General features: G+C 41.7%; 1 protein-coding gene across 6 annotated transcripts in view; it reads right to left on the bottom strand.

The window, feature by feature from the left end:
- TPM1 (tropomyosin 1 (alpha)) overlaps positions 1-4,562 on the bottom strand; it is a 44,259-nt gene extending 39,697 nt beyond the window's left edge. The window contains exons 1-2 of one of the 6 annotated variants that reach the window (XM_018552797.1): positions 4,307-4,562; positions 3,431-3,556 (exon numbers count right to left, since the gene is read on the bottom strand). In XM_018552797.1, coding sequence (XP_018408299.1) covers positions 3,431-3,556; positions 4,307-4,420 — 240 coding nt within the window. In that variant the 5' untranslated portion in view covers positions 4,421-4,562. Of the gene's footprint in view, positions 1-2,857; positions 2,863-3,109; positions 3,236-3,430; positions 3,557-4,306 lie in introns of those variants that run through there. The other 5 variants (XM_018552796.1, XM_018552795.1, XM_018552794.1 and 2 more) reach the window with 5 other exon arrangements.
- Positions 4,563-12,664: the final 8,102 nt, after the last annotated feature.

The raw sequence follows: 12,664 nt of genomic DNA, 5'->3' as shown, positions 1-12,664 counted from the left end.
ATCCTAATAAAAGATATGTCTGACATCCTCACTTACTATTTTAAGGCTGACATCTTTTAATAGCACACTGTACATTATACAGCATAACATGTGTTTAGATAAGGCACAGCCTTATTAAGTAAGTTGGAGAAACAAGCAGTGATTGATAATACAGTCTCCCATAGCAACATGATTTCAGTATTGCTGTACTCCGAGCAATTAAAAAATATTAAAAAGGTCTGCAATCTGTTTCTATGGGTCATGGCATATCTTGCTCTAAGCACTGCTTTGTTTAATATAAATAAACATATAAATAGATATATACAGTACATGAACACTTATACAGACATACATAAAATGTGGTGTTATTGCAAGAAATCTATATTAATGATGCCAAAATGTATTTTAGTACTATATATATAAATGAATGACTGTTTACGTAATGTTTGCATATAAAAGTAGGGTGATATAAGAAGTTTGTTATAACTCATAATTAGTTTTACTGAGGCCTCCATAATTACCCTGAAGTAATAAAAGCTCTCATATTTTTCACTTTAATTCTGCATCTTTCATCTGTGCAAACAGTGTCACTAGATGTGATCATGTTTGTTGTGTCAGTGCCAAAACTCAGGCACTGATTATTCAAAACTTCCCTTTCAGGTAATAAGTTGGCAGAGAATAAATATGTCTATGGAATATTTGATTCACTGCAATAAACAGCCTAGCCTTGGGCTTTCCTATAATAATCCAATTCATTAAGACAAGCCTCTACGCGTTTGTAGCATTAAATAAACAGCAAGAACTGTTCTCAGTGTAAACCACCAGATGAAATCAGCTCTCTCAGTCTGGATTCTGCATGGAGAGCGATTTCTAAATAGTCAACATACTTTTCCTTATAAGGAATATCTGTCTGGAATCCATATGCAGCGGCTTTCACTCGACAATACAGAATGTTCCATTGTATCATAGGCTGCAAGCTTCAGACCTGTGCACTGCTGCCATTACAGAGTACACCATACCATCAGAACTAAGCTGCACTGTCAGTATGCTTCAAAATCACATTCTAGAACAACTTTCCTCCAATAACACAAACATGATTCCTAATTAGCTGAACACTTTTTAAAACATGCAAGTGGATAATTTACGCATAATTATTTTTATGTAGCTGAAATATTTTAAAGGCTATATTAGTAATATGTATTTACGTAACATTTAATATCTCTCTAGCAGAGCCCTAAAATTGAGTTTTAACTGTGTAATTGTAAGATGTGCTCTAGAAGTGAATTGATAATGTATGGAGAAGCTCATGCATGGTATACTGAAGGATCCACCCAGAGCAGAGATATTTAACCTTTGACAGGGAACAGACAGCTGAGGCTTGAGAGTCTTGAGTGAATACCATATAAAGCTCTGAGTTATATATAAACCCAGTGTGTGCCTATCTCTGCACTCTGCAGGAACAGCAAGTATCATCTTCCTCCTTCCTTTACTGTAAGGGCTAGAGTTCTCCTTGGCAGATGTATGACAGATTGGAAGAAAGAGGTCACTGCAAAATTTAAATGTCTCCCGTCATCTACAAAGACTCTTGCCTCTGACCTCACCAGCTAACAATGGTTGGACATCAAAAAGATTTTGCCTCTTTGGAATTGCTAATCCCTTTCCCATTTTTCTGCATGCTGTCACACACCTTGCACAACGACACTAAAAGCTGCTCTCCAATGATCTTTGGAATGGGGGCCATAGTCTAATTTTCTAAAAATAAGCTCACAAATATGACACACTGAAACCTTTTCTTCAGGACATTTACAAAATTGGGTTTTAGGATCTGGGACAATGAATGAGTTGTTTGTAACACTGTTTGCAGCAATTAAAAAGAAATATAGACTGGAAAATGCAAATGTTGGCTGTTTTTTTAAAACCATTACAAAAATAGATTTTAAGGCCACATTCAAGCCTAGGGATCATCAGAACTAAGGAGAAAAATTAGAAAGACCCCCTAATGTTTAGTCTTATAATCCTGTTAGTTACAATGAAGGCTTAACACCTACCCACCTAGGAAATCTAAAATACAAGATACAATAAAAATGGAGCTGAAACTAGCCCGGGGCCTGTATTATAAGGAACGCCCAGTGGTACTGATTTACTAAAAAAAAATAGACAGCTCATGGCACAGTAAACTTGTGTTCACTTTAGTTACCCAATAATGTGCAAGGGGGCTGAAAAGTTAGGAACTGCACATGCTTGGATAATTAATGTGAAAATAACTTAACTGGGCCAAAGGAACATCCTACTCTTTTAGTACGTTAACCCCATTATTTCATGATTATATCACATTCACTGTTTCCTTCTAAATGCTGCTGTATATCTTATTGTATTCCAAGGAGATTTTCCTTGCTCTAACTACCCCAGCATAAATAATTCACCAGCCCCTCCCCTGTCTGAAACCCTGAATCTCTCATTCGGAAAACAGGGCTGATTCATCACAACTGTATTAAAAAACACACAAAATTGGAGCTGTTGTCTATAACAGCCAATCAGAGTGTTTCCTATTTTTTTTAGGAAATGAAAGATGCAATCTGCTTAGTTGCTAATGGCAACAAAGTCAACACACGTACACATACGCACATATATATGCGCGCGCGTGCGCATGTGTGTACAGGTGTGCGTAACATTAAAGAAAGAAATGTTGTGTACAGCATATATGTATAAACTTGATCCATTGTTTAGTAAGCCTTAGTCATGAGTAGTTCATTAATTAGTTAATCATACCAAATGATTGTGCTCTATCACAATGACACTTTTCACATGTGAGTTAACCCATACTGTGCTGAGGTATCTATTCATCACCCGGGAATACTTTATAGCCTCTTATAGGCACCTCAGACAGTAATGAGTGAGTAACTGAAGACATTAAACACCTCATTGGATTACATTGTTAATGTAAGTAGCAGAAATGTTTTCCACAATATGAATGTATGTAATCTGAAATATAATGGGAATGGCCCACACCCATATGTGACGCATGCAGTGCAATATGGCCAGACATTTCTGAACAGGTGCAAAGCTAGTGTCTTAGCAAGAAAAAAAAGGGGGTGTGCAATGGTTGGGGACTTTCTCAACCTTAACTTACATCAGTGGCTTTCTTCTCAGCAAGCTCCAACTTCTCTTGGGCGTCTTTAAGAGCTTCTGAATATTTGTCCAGCTCATCCTCAGTACCCTTCAGTTTCTTCTGCAGTGCTACAAGTTCATCCTCCAGCTGGGCCAGGGAAGTACAGGTGCCATGGGGTGAAGTGGGTGCACGGACGAGGGCAGTGACGAGGGGATAATAGGGTGTGGCAGCAGGCAACAGAGGTGCAGAGGGGACAGTACAGGACAGGAACCATGAGGAGAGAGAGAGAGAGAGAGAAAGAAAAAAAAGAGTTAGACATTTGTCATTGGTACAGTCTTATACCTTAGTGGCCTTCTCTTCAGCAGCTAGGAGGCTCTCTTCAGCGAGATGAAGGTCATCCAAAATCTTATCCCTCAAATCCTCTGTCTGCCGCAACTGCTTTTCCATTTGGGCAATCTCTTCCTCTAACTAAGTGGAGTTATAATGGCAGAGAAGAAGGAGAATAGGAGATATAAATGTGTTCATGTACTATAGTAATGCATCTATTTTCTATAATGTACATGTAGATACATTGATGCAATAAGTAGAAGGAGCAAATGGAACTAAATGTTTGAAATCTGCCCGTAAGGAAATGCTTATTCACAAACACGCAGCAACAGAAATAAAATCAAGTAATCCATTTAGAGAAATAATAAAAATGACCAGTGCATATTATCCATGGCCAGATTTGTGAATAAGCTTTTCAATAAAACAGGAACGCACATAAAATATTAGATCAATATAGGCAATCAGCCTTTTAAAAAGCAGCCCCATAGGCATCCAGTGCTGAACTCTCTGTGACAATCACATATTTAAAAAAATTAAAAAAACAAACATGTAATTGTCAGTTTCAGCAACCAATATATTTAAAACATTTGTTCCTTCTCTCATATTTGTCAACATCTGTCTATCAACTTGAAACAAAGGTATCTTCAATCAGGTCTGCTGGTAGGACGTCCTAGGTCCATTCAATGACAGTTTATATAGTGATGCTTAAACTTTCCCAAATAGGCATAGATAAAGGTGTACTCAATGTGACATCTCAGGACCGGGGTGGCACTTGATGTCCTCCACTGGCACTGCTATGGGATCTTAGGGGGGTTTTGAGGAGCAGGGCATTTGGGGCCCTAAAAAAGAAGGCATTTGGCTTTTTGAGGAGTAGGGAATGTCCAAGCAGACCTGTTTGCTCTTGTCCTCTGCTCCCTTCTTGTCGGCTTCAGCCTGTTCTGCTCTGTCCAAGGCATTTTCCTTGTCGAGCTTGAGCATCTGCATCTTCTTCTTGATGGCGTCCATGGCTGGTGTTTGGGCTGGGGGCTAGTCACACACAGAGAAACGGGACAGGGAACAGGACCTTTAGAGGATGCAGAGAGAGCTTCCTTCTTAGACTGAGCCCTGGGCTGGAGTGCAAACTCTCAGCTGTTCCAGCCTCAGAAATATGTACCAGGGATGGGTGAGGGGGGGTTACACAAATTCCTCAGGACACCCAATACTTTTTTGGGAGCCTTGCCTCTGTGTCCCACTGCTGGCTTTTTTTAAGGATGGCTCCTTCTATTCGCTGCAGCCGACCATTTGACTGCATTTGACTATATAAGGGGTGTGATGGGCAGAGGCATACACTGGCTGGATGGGAGGGGGAGGTTGGGGGAGAGCAGCTTGTTCCTATTTCTAAACCTCTAGGCATGAGGCTGCAAGGGGAGGGCTCTCCTACATGGGACGTCTCGGGATAACTCCTTCAAGTAACAATTTTCTTCCTGCCGGGATTAATAGTGCGATCAATATTACTGCTTTCTAATCACACATTCACAGATGATGATACATGTGTACATCTCTGCTCCAAGCTCAGCTCTCTCTACCTGCTGCCAGCACACCGACTGACAAGGTGATGCTCCTGCAATGTCAGGATCAAATGTGGATCCTTTGCTTGAATCATTCCCTGATCCTGCCATCATTTTACTGACAGGCACTATAATGATTAGTGTTTGGTAAACAAAACTGATTTGTAAAGTACACAGTGTGAAATCAGAAGTCCCCCTGATGCCTGATTTTCATTACCCATCCACATTTTAGCACCCTGCTGCCCTTGGGTGCAGCACAGTTGCTCTGTGTCAGCTGTCATTGTGGCTTCAGCTTAACAGAACCGACCATCACTTTTTGCAGCCAAGTTAGGACAACACCTACTTTATATTTGTTTAAACCTCCAATTCACATAGCATAACATAAAAAATATTTAAAAATCGCAGCTTACTTTGACTACTTAAAGTGACACTAAACTCTGGAGTTAAATCTTAAGAATGCATTCAGGTACCTGGACTATTAACAAAAATGCAGAGGCGTCCCCTGGCAAGGTGTCACCCGAAGCGGCCGGCCGGGTGTCACCCGCCAGGACGCCATCACGCACGCTTGTAAAATCATTATGCGCGTGCGCGACGTCATCAGACACATGCTTAATTAAGTCCTGCACAGTTATCTTGGTGATGGATGCCAGCAGAGAGAGGATCTCTCTTATCCAGTGGGATACGTTATGCCGCGGGTTCACCTCCTCTTTTGTACAGCTGTTGGGCACTCGGTCCATGACCAAGTGCTTGACTTTTCAAAGAGGGTGACACCAAAATGACTGTGAGTCATTTTGGTGTCACCCCCTCTGATGGTGTCACCCGGTGTGGGCTGCACCCCCCTTGTGGCGCGACTGCAAAAATGTAACTTATGTGTGTATCACTTGGCTGTAGATCCTCAAATAATTTCTGAATTGGTGCTGACACTGTCCATGTGTGTGTTGTAAAGCAGCCACCGCTTCAAGCTCACTCTCTTGAAAGACTAAAGTGGGGGGGTTGTCAAATTTGACTGCAAAAGTGGAAATACACTTTAACCATATTGTTAGACATCCATCATGTGCTTTACACCCCAATAAACCTGGTCACTACTGTACGTTTTAACAAGTGAATTCGGCACTACCTAACTGCACTCTGTCATAAATTATATATACAATATGAAGGGAATTTATCAAAACTGGAACAGACAAAATCTGAAGCAGCTGTGCATGGCAACCAATCTGCTTCTCTCTTTCATTTTCAAATCTTAACTGAACACAGTGAAGAGAGAATCTGATTGGTTGTCATGGGCAACTGCTCCAGATTTTGTCTGCTCCAGATTTTGTTACACATGGTCATATACAAATATACAGCTCTGCACAAATAGCCAACTAAAATAAATAAGACATATATAAATCAACAGTTCATAAATAGCAGTCCAGTGAATAATTTAAAAAAAAGTCTATCCACCATATCAGTGTCCATTATAATTTTCCATAAGTGCTGTAAAGAACACTCCAACGTTCAGTGAAAGTGTTGATGAATCCACAGTACCCAACTGTCATTTTATCCCCAGTGACAACCGCACTCACCTGATAACAAGCGACTCCTTCTGAATTAAGAAATCTCAGATGTAAAGTAAATTCAACAGAATAATCTTTGTCCTAAAGCTGGCCATATACCAGTCGAATTTTGTTTGCTTGAAATTTGTTTTCACATCAGTATGCAGCTCTGTATGCAGATATGAAGTCATCTTACATTCATTCATTAAATAAACATATTTTATTTTACTTACAATGACTGGTTTACCACTTCCTGGCCCTCTTATGCATTAATGATGTAGCCCATGCCTAAGATATGCATCCTGGAAAGGTTGAGACCTCAGAGAAAGGCATTTTTGTCCCCCTGATATAATGTGCATGGTCACATGTCTTAGTCACCTGTGCCAGAGTTCCAGGAAGTAAAGGAAGATGGAATAATTTGGCCCTTAGTAAAAATAGCCACTGTGAGAAGAATGGTGAGGGGAAAAAAAATAAGGGATGCAAAGAATAAAAAGCCTACAATTATTTAGAAGTGTCTGTTTGTAGATTGTCATTACTAAACATTTCTAGGTGTCTTTGTTGTCATTTTAATATAAGGGTTCCTCTGTAACTTATTTACGACTGCCGGACGTACATAAACATCCTGGTCCTTAAGTGGTTATACCAAGATCATGGCTACTGCAGCCATGATCTTGGTGTAGTTTTTTTCAGCAGGCAGAGCTTGTTGATCTGGGCGGCTGTACATCATCCTGAAATGGTGATGCCTCACACCCTCCCCGCAGTGGCGTAACAACCGGGGGGGCACTTGCCCTGAGCGCAGGACTGAGGGGGGGCGCTGTCACGACCCCCGCTAAATTGATGTTTATATAATATGGGGGGGGGGAAATGTTCTGCCCCGGGCGCCCATAACTCTGGTTACGCCACTGCCTCCCCGTCATAGGTTTCAGTATCCCCCACTCCTCTGGGGGACCCGGGACCAGTGGCGGAACTACTAGGGTCGCAGCGGTTGCTTATGCGACCGGGTCCGCACGTTTGGCCACTGGTGGGGGGCCCAGGAAGGAAGAAGGGGCCCCGGCAGTGGAATAACAAACAGGGGGGCGACGGTGCGGCTGCCTCGGCCGCCAGGCAGTGACAAGCGGGCGGGCCGGGCAGAGAAAACAACTAGCCAGAAATGCAGGTAAATACTGGGGCAGCACAGGGGCCTCAGCTGCGAGGACCCAGCAGCAGTCACCTGATACAGAGGCCGGCCTCGATGTTCCCGGCCGCTGTCCCCCACGCTGGTATGTTTTTTTTACAGCCTTCTGCTTATGCTATAGAATATGGAATAGAACATGGCTGAAATTGACTATATTCTATTCCATGTTCTATAATGGCATTGTATTACTAGAAATCTACAAGTCGGCAGTTCAGCTGGGGCTTGTAGTTCCCTGTCTGATAGAAGGCTGTTTTAATTACTTTCCTCATGAAAGTACCAGCAATGCAATGCCATTATAGAAACATAGAATAGAGTATAATTGAATTCAAAAGTTACTGTACTATAATGGCATTGTATTACTAGTATTTCCATGAGGAAAGTAATTAAAACAGCCTTCTATCATACAGGGAACTACAAGTCCCAGCATGCACTCACTGTCCTTGTACAACTCTCACATATCACGCAGGGAACTACTGCAGGTGCCTGCATGCTGGAACTTGTAGTTCCCTGGGTGATTTATGTGGGGGGCGGTGTACAAAGACCATAAGGGCATGCTGGGACAATTAGTTCCCTGGGTGATGTGGAGAGGTGTACAGGGGCAATGAAGGCATGCTGGTTGTAGTTGAAATGCAAGTCCCAGCATGCCTTCATTGTTATACCCCAGGGTCGCAGGCACTGGCGTTCTGCTATTTGGAATAACAAAGAAAAGGAAAAGAGGGCCCAGCCAAGTAACCGCCGAGGCACCGACATTGCCTCCTCTGACTACAGCTCCCAGCAGGCCAATACTCTGCAGCAGGGGGGCCTTTCATGGTTTCCTGCATCCGGTCCCAGAGGTTTCTAGTTACGCCTCTGTCCAGGACCATGGTAATTAGTGTCAGGATGGAAAGTGGAAGATGGCAAGTGGTTAAGTTAAAACAGGAAGTGTGCAGAAGACACAGGACTGCCCTGAATTTCAGACATGAGGAACAGGTGTTTGTTTGCACTTATCAAACCAATACAATGTAATGCTTTCAATCGTAAACTTAATAAACTAAAAATAGCAAAAAGGAGTAGTTTATTGTCAGGATTTACATACACTTTAAGGAAAATCAGCAAATATATCTGATAACAATACTTTTCCTTTTCTAAGTGATGTCCTCTTTCAGTTCCAACCCTAACCCTACCGAATGGGCAAATTACCAATTTCTTATAGGCGCTATTTGCACAACCCCCCACCTCCCATGAGACAATGCCCCATTGTGGTTTATGGGCAAGGCACATATACCTTCTGTATGTTCAGGACCTGTAGACTCAAGTAGTGAATCTGAATAGATCTGTGAAAACGCATTATTTACTAGTAAATTCAAGTGTTTAATGGCCACAAGTCTACATTTTGGCTATACCTACTGGCTTTTCAGAGGATATACACTTGGCCTTATGCTAAGCCTTCACAACAATATGTATATGAGAGTATCTATAACATTTACGACAGGAAGAACAATTAAGTTGATCAATATCTCACAGGAACCAATTATAGCAGTAGCCATGTTTTTGGTGCTTATTCAGATAATTTAACAGTAAATTGCGTTAATGTATATAATTAACTCACAATGACCTGACAACTGAAGAAGACAAATGTATACATTATGTATTCTCATTATATGCATGGATAAAATGAATGAGGAGCAGGGTTTTGGCTAGCTAAACCACGTGAAACCCTAGAGACTTCTTTTCTGTCACCACTCTGGAATCCATTCACTTTGTGCATGCATACAACTCTCTGGAGTACATGAGAAAGGCTTAGTTGCTTGTTTTCTTATCTGAGTTTAGTACTATGAGGTTATATTAAGGCTAGCAGCCAATTTTAGAATCTCTATAATACAGATAAAACCAGAGGTGTAATTAAGGGATGGTAGTAGCAGAAGTAACTCGTAGTATAGAGGAAATAGAGACTGTAGTATCACATAGGCTAAAAAAAGAAAAATGTTACGATCTCTGGGCATGTGATTTATACTTTCACTACAGACTGAATCAAAGCTGAATTGCTACATTGGGAAGTAGGGCAGAAGGTAACTGAACCTAAATGCATTTAAAATGTGCATTTCTTTTTTTCTTTTATTCTTTTTTGACTGGTGAGAATGGGTTAATTAGAGGGGTCATGAGAGTCTCGGAATCTCAAGTAGTATACTACCATTTCTTCTTTCTTTTGAGTTCATAGCAACAGGAAAATAGGGGCAGAATGGCAATGGCCAGAATCCATATCTTCAGAAAAAAATCACTTCTACTGTCGTGGTAAACTACCTGCTTCCCTAGTTATAATCGTCTGGCCCTCTAGCAACTTCAGTGTGAAATTATAGCTAATTATAGCTAATTTGCCTACAAACGTCAGGTGGTCATAATAAACTGGCCACTCAGTGTATGTTCCTTTAACGCAGGCATGTTAGAATCGGCCTACAAATTCCTTATGTGGATGTACTGGGTGCCTCTGAAAAGCTGTTTATACTTCTAGTGATCAATGTTTTAGAGGCTGTAGTCACAAAGGTTATATGGTGTTCCTGTTTGAAACTAATATCATTCTGGTCCAGAATTCTTAGTCTTGTTCAAACTTGAAAACTTGTTTCATATAATTATCTCAAAAGAAGCTGGGATAGCCCAATTATTACACTCAATTCCAGGCCTCACCAATTCCCAACCAAAATCTGCCACCTTTTAATCTTCATAGTGGCTAAACAGACTACTACCAAAGCCTGGAACAAATCCAGAGTCCGTCTACTGGAGGTTGAAGCACGCATGATTCCAATGCTTGTCAATGAGAAACTTTCCACCATTCTCACCGATTTGCAACCAAAATGTCTAAATCCTATTACTTCTTTTCCTCCCCTTCTTGTTAACCTCCTGCCCGCCCCCTTTTTTCTTTTTTCCATTTTTCACCTCCCCCTTCCCAATCCCACTTCCTAATCCTACACTCAAACCTTTCCACTAGCTAGTATGCATGGTTTCTCTACCTGGACAGCCTATTTTTTATTGAACCTTGACAACCTACTGTTGCTTTTACCATTTGATCTTTCCTCCTCATGTCTGCAGCATATCCCTACATTCATGACCCTCAAAAATGTAGCTGTGGCCCCAAATGAGGGCATGACACATGGGATACAAACACTGTACTTATGACAATAATTCTAAAGGTTCCTAACTAGTGATCTAAAGTGACCACTTTCAGATGGTTTATAAAATCCATACAATAACACACATCACATTGCACCCTGTACTCTGTTCCCATAGGGGTGTTCAGCAGACAGTGTCATGCGTGTAGCCAGTATCAGCAAGTCTTTTACTATGACGGCAGTGGCCGTGATTCATCGGACCACATTACTTTTTTCCAATGCTCGACTGTCCAATCCTTGTGTTCCTGTGCGAATTGGAGACGTTTTATCTTGTTAACTGCAGACAGCAAAGGTGTTCGAACAGGCCTTCGGCTTCCATATCCCATACGATGCAGTGTACGGCGAACAGTGCGTTCAGAGATCATTTGAGAGGATCCCTGATTAAGATCTGCATCCCACGTTCAAAGGCTGTTAAATCGCGTTGTTTACCCATATCTTCAGAAAAAAAACACTTCTACTGTCGTGGTAAACAACCTGCTTCCCTATTTATAATGGTCTGGCCCTCTAGCAACTTCAGCGCAAAATTATAGCTAATTTGCCTACAAACGTCAGGTGGTCATAATAATCTGTCCACTCAGTGTATGTTTAGGATGAAAACATGCCTGGTTATCCTCCAACACACTTCAGAGGCTGTCCCGAACCAGGCACGATGGCACACATCTGGTGTACCTGCCTTCAAGTCAATAGATTATGAATGCCAGTTTATAAACTCATCTGCTCCCTCCTTAATACCAATTTACACAGAGATTGAATAATTAAAAAACGGGAGCTGTTTTCAATAATATCATCCTCAGTATTTTTCAAAGATAGAGATCCTTAATCACACATATCTTTATGGCCACCAAACTAACCATTACTAAAGCCTGGAAGACCCCCCTGTGAACTTTGCCAAAGTCAAAAACCAAATAAATGGTATAATGATCAATAAGAAAGTCATTGCCATATTATTGGATGTACACAAAACACACCTGAAAACATGGCATCATTGGATATCAATAGGCATGTGCGATTCATTTCGTCTGGATTTCAATTGAAATGAAAAAATAATGAATCTGAACGTATCCAAATGTTTCATAAAGTAGGCACCCAGATGCCACCCCCCTTGTGAATAAGTAAGGGGTAGTTGGTACCCCTACTCATTCACCAAATAAACAAAATCCACGTCAATTACGAGGTACAAGGGCCGCCGACTCACTGAAAGAAAAAACCTGACCCGTCCGATTTGAGCGGGACTTGTTCCGCCTATTTGTTGACATTCGGCTGCAGAGCTACTATCATTGACACTCTGCAGCTGAATGTCAACAATTGGGCAGAACAAGTCCCGTGACGTCGTGACTCACTCCGCCCATTTGTTGACATCTGGGCCAGATCTGTCATTTTGCGGCGGTGTTTGTAGGAATCGGACGGGTCGGTGGGAGTCAGGTTTTTTTTTTTTCAGCGAGATGGCGGCCATCGTTTATTGTGATTGAAGAAGATCTTCATCCCTGGACCAAATCATTGACCTTTGGATTACATCGATGGACACTTTTTTGGGGCCTTTTTTTTTTTTAAAGCTTGTCAAACACCTTTGTTGTGGTTTTCTTTTTTTCAAATAAAGGACTATTTCATGGTGCATTGTTGCAGTGTTTATTTACTATTTGATGAATGAGTAGGGGTACTCATTCACAAGGGGGGGCAACATCTGGGTGCCTCCTTTATGAAAGGGGGTACCCAGATTCATATAAGCCTCCCTGCCCGCAGACCCCCACAACCCTGGTCCTCATCAACATGGCAAAGCACCCTCCCGATGTCGAGGGCATGTGGCCTGGTATGGTGCAGTTGGGGGAGGGGGGAGCACGCTCGCCCCCCCC

Source organism: Nanorana parkeri, unplaced genomic scaffold (assembly GCF_000935625.1).
Source record: "Nanorana parkeri isolate BGI_ZX_2015 unplaced genomic scaffold, ASM93562v1 scaffold97, whole genome shotgun sequence".
NCBI classification, from domain to species: domain Eukaryota; kingdom Metazoa; phylum Chordata; class Amphibia; order Anura; family Dicroglossidae; genus Nanorana; species Nanorana parkeri.
Note: the sequence above shows the minus strand (reverse complement) of the source record. Positions and strands in the feature narration are given on the sequence as shown.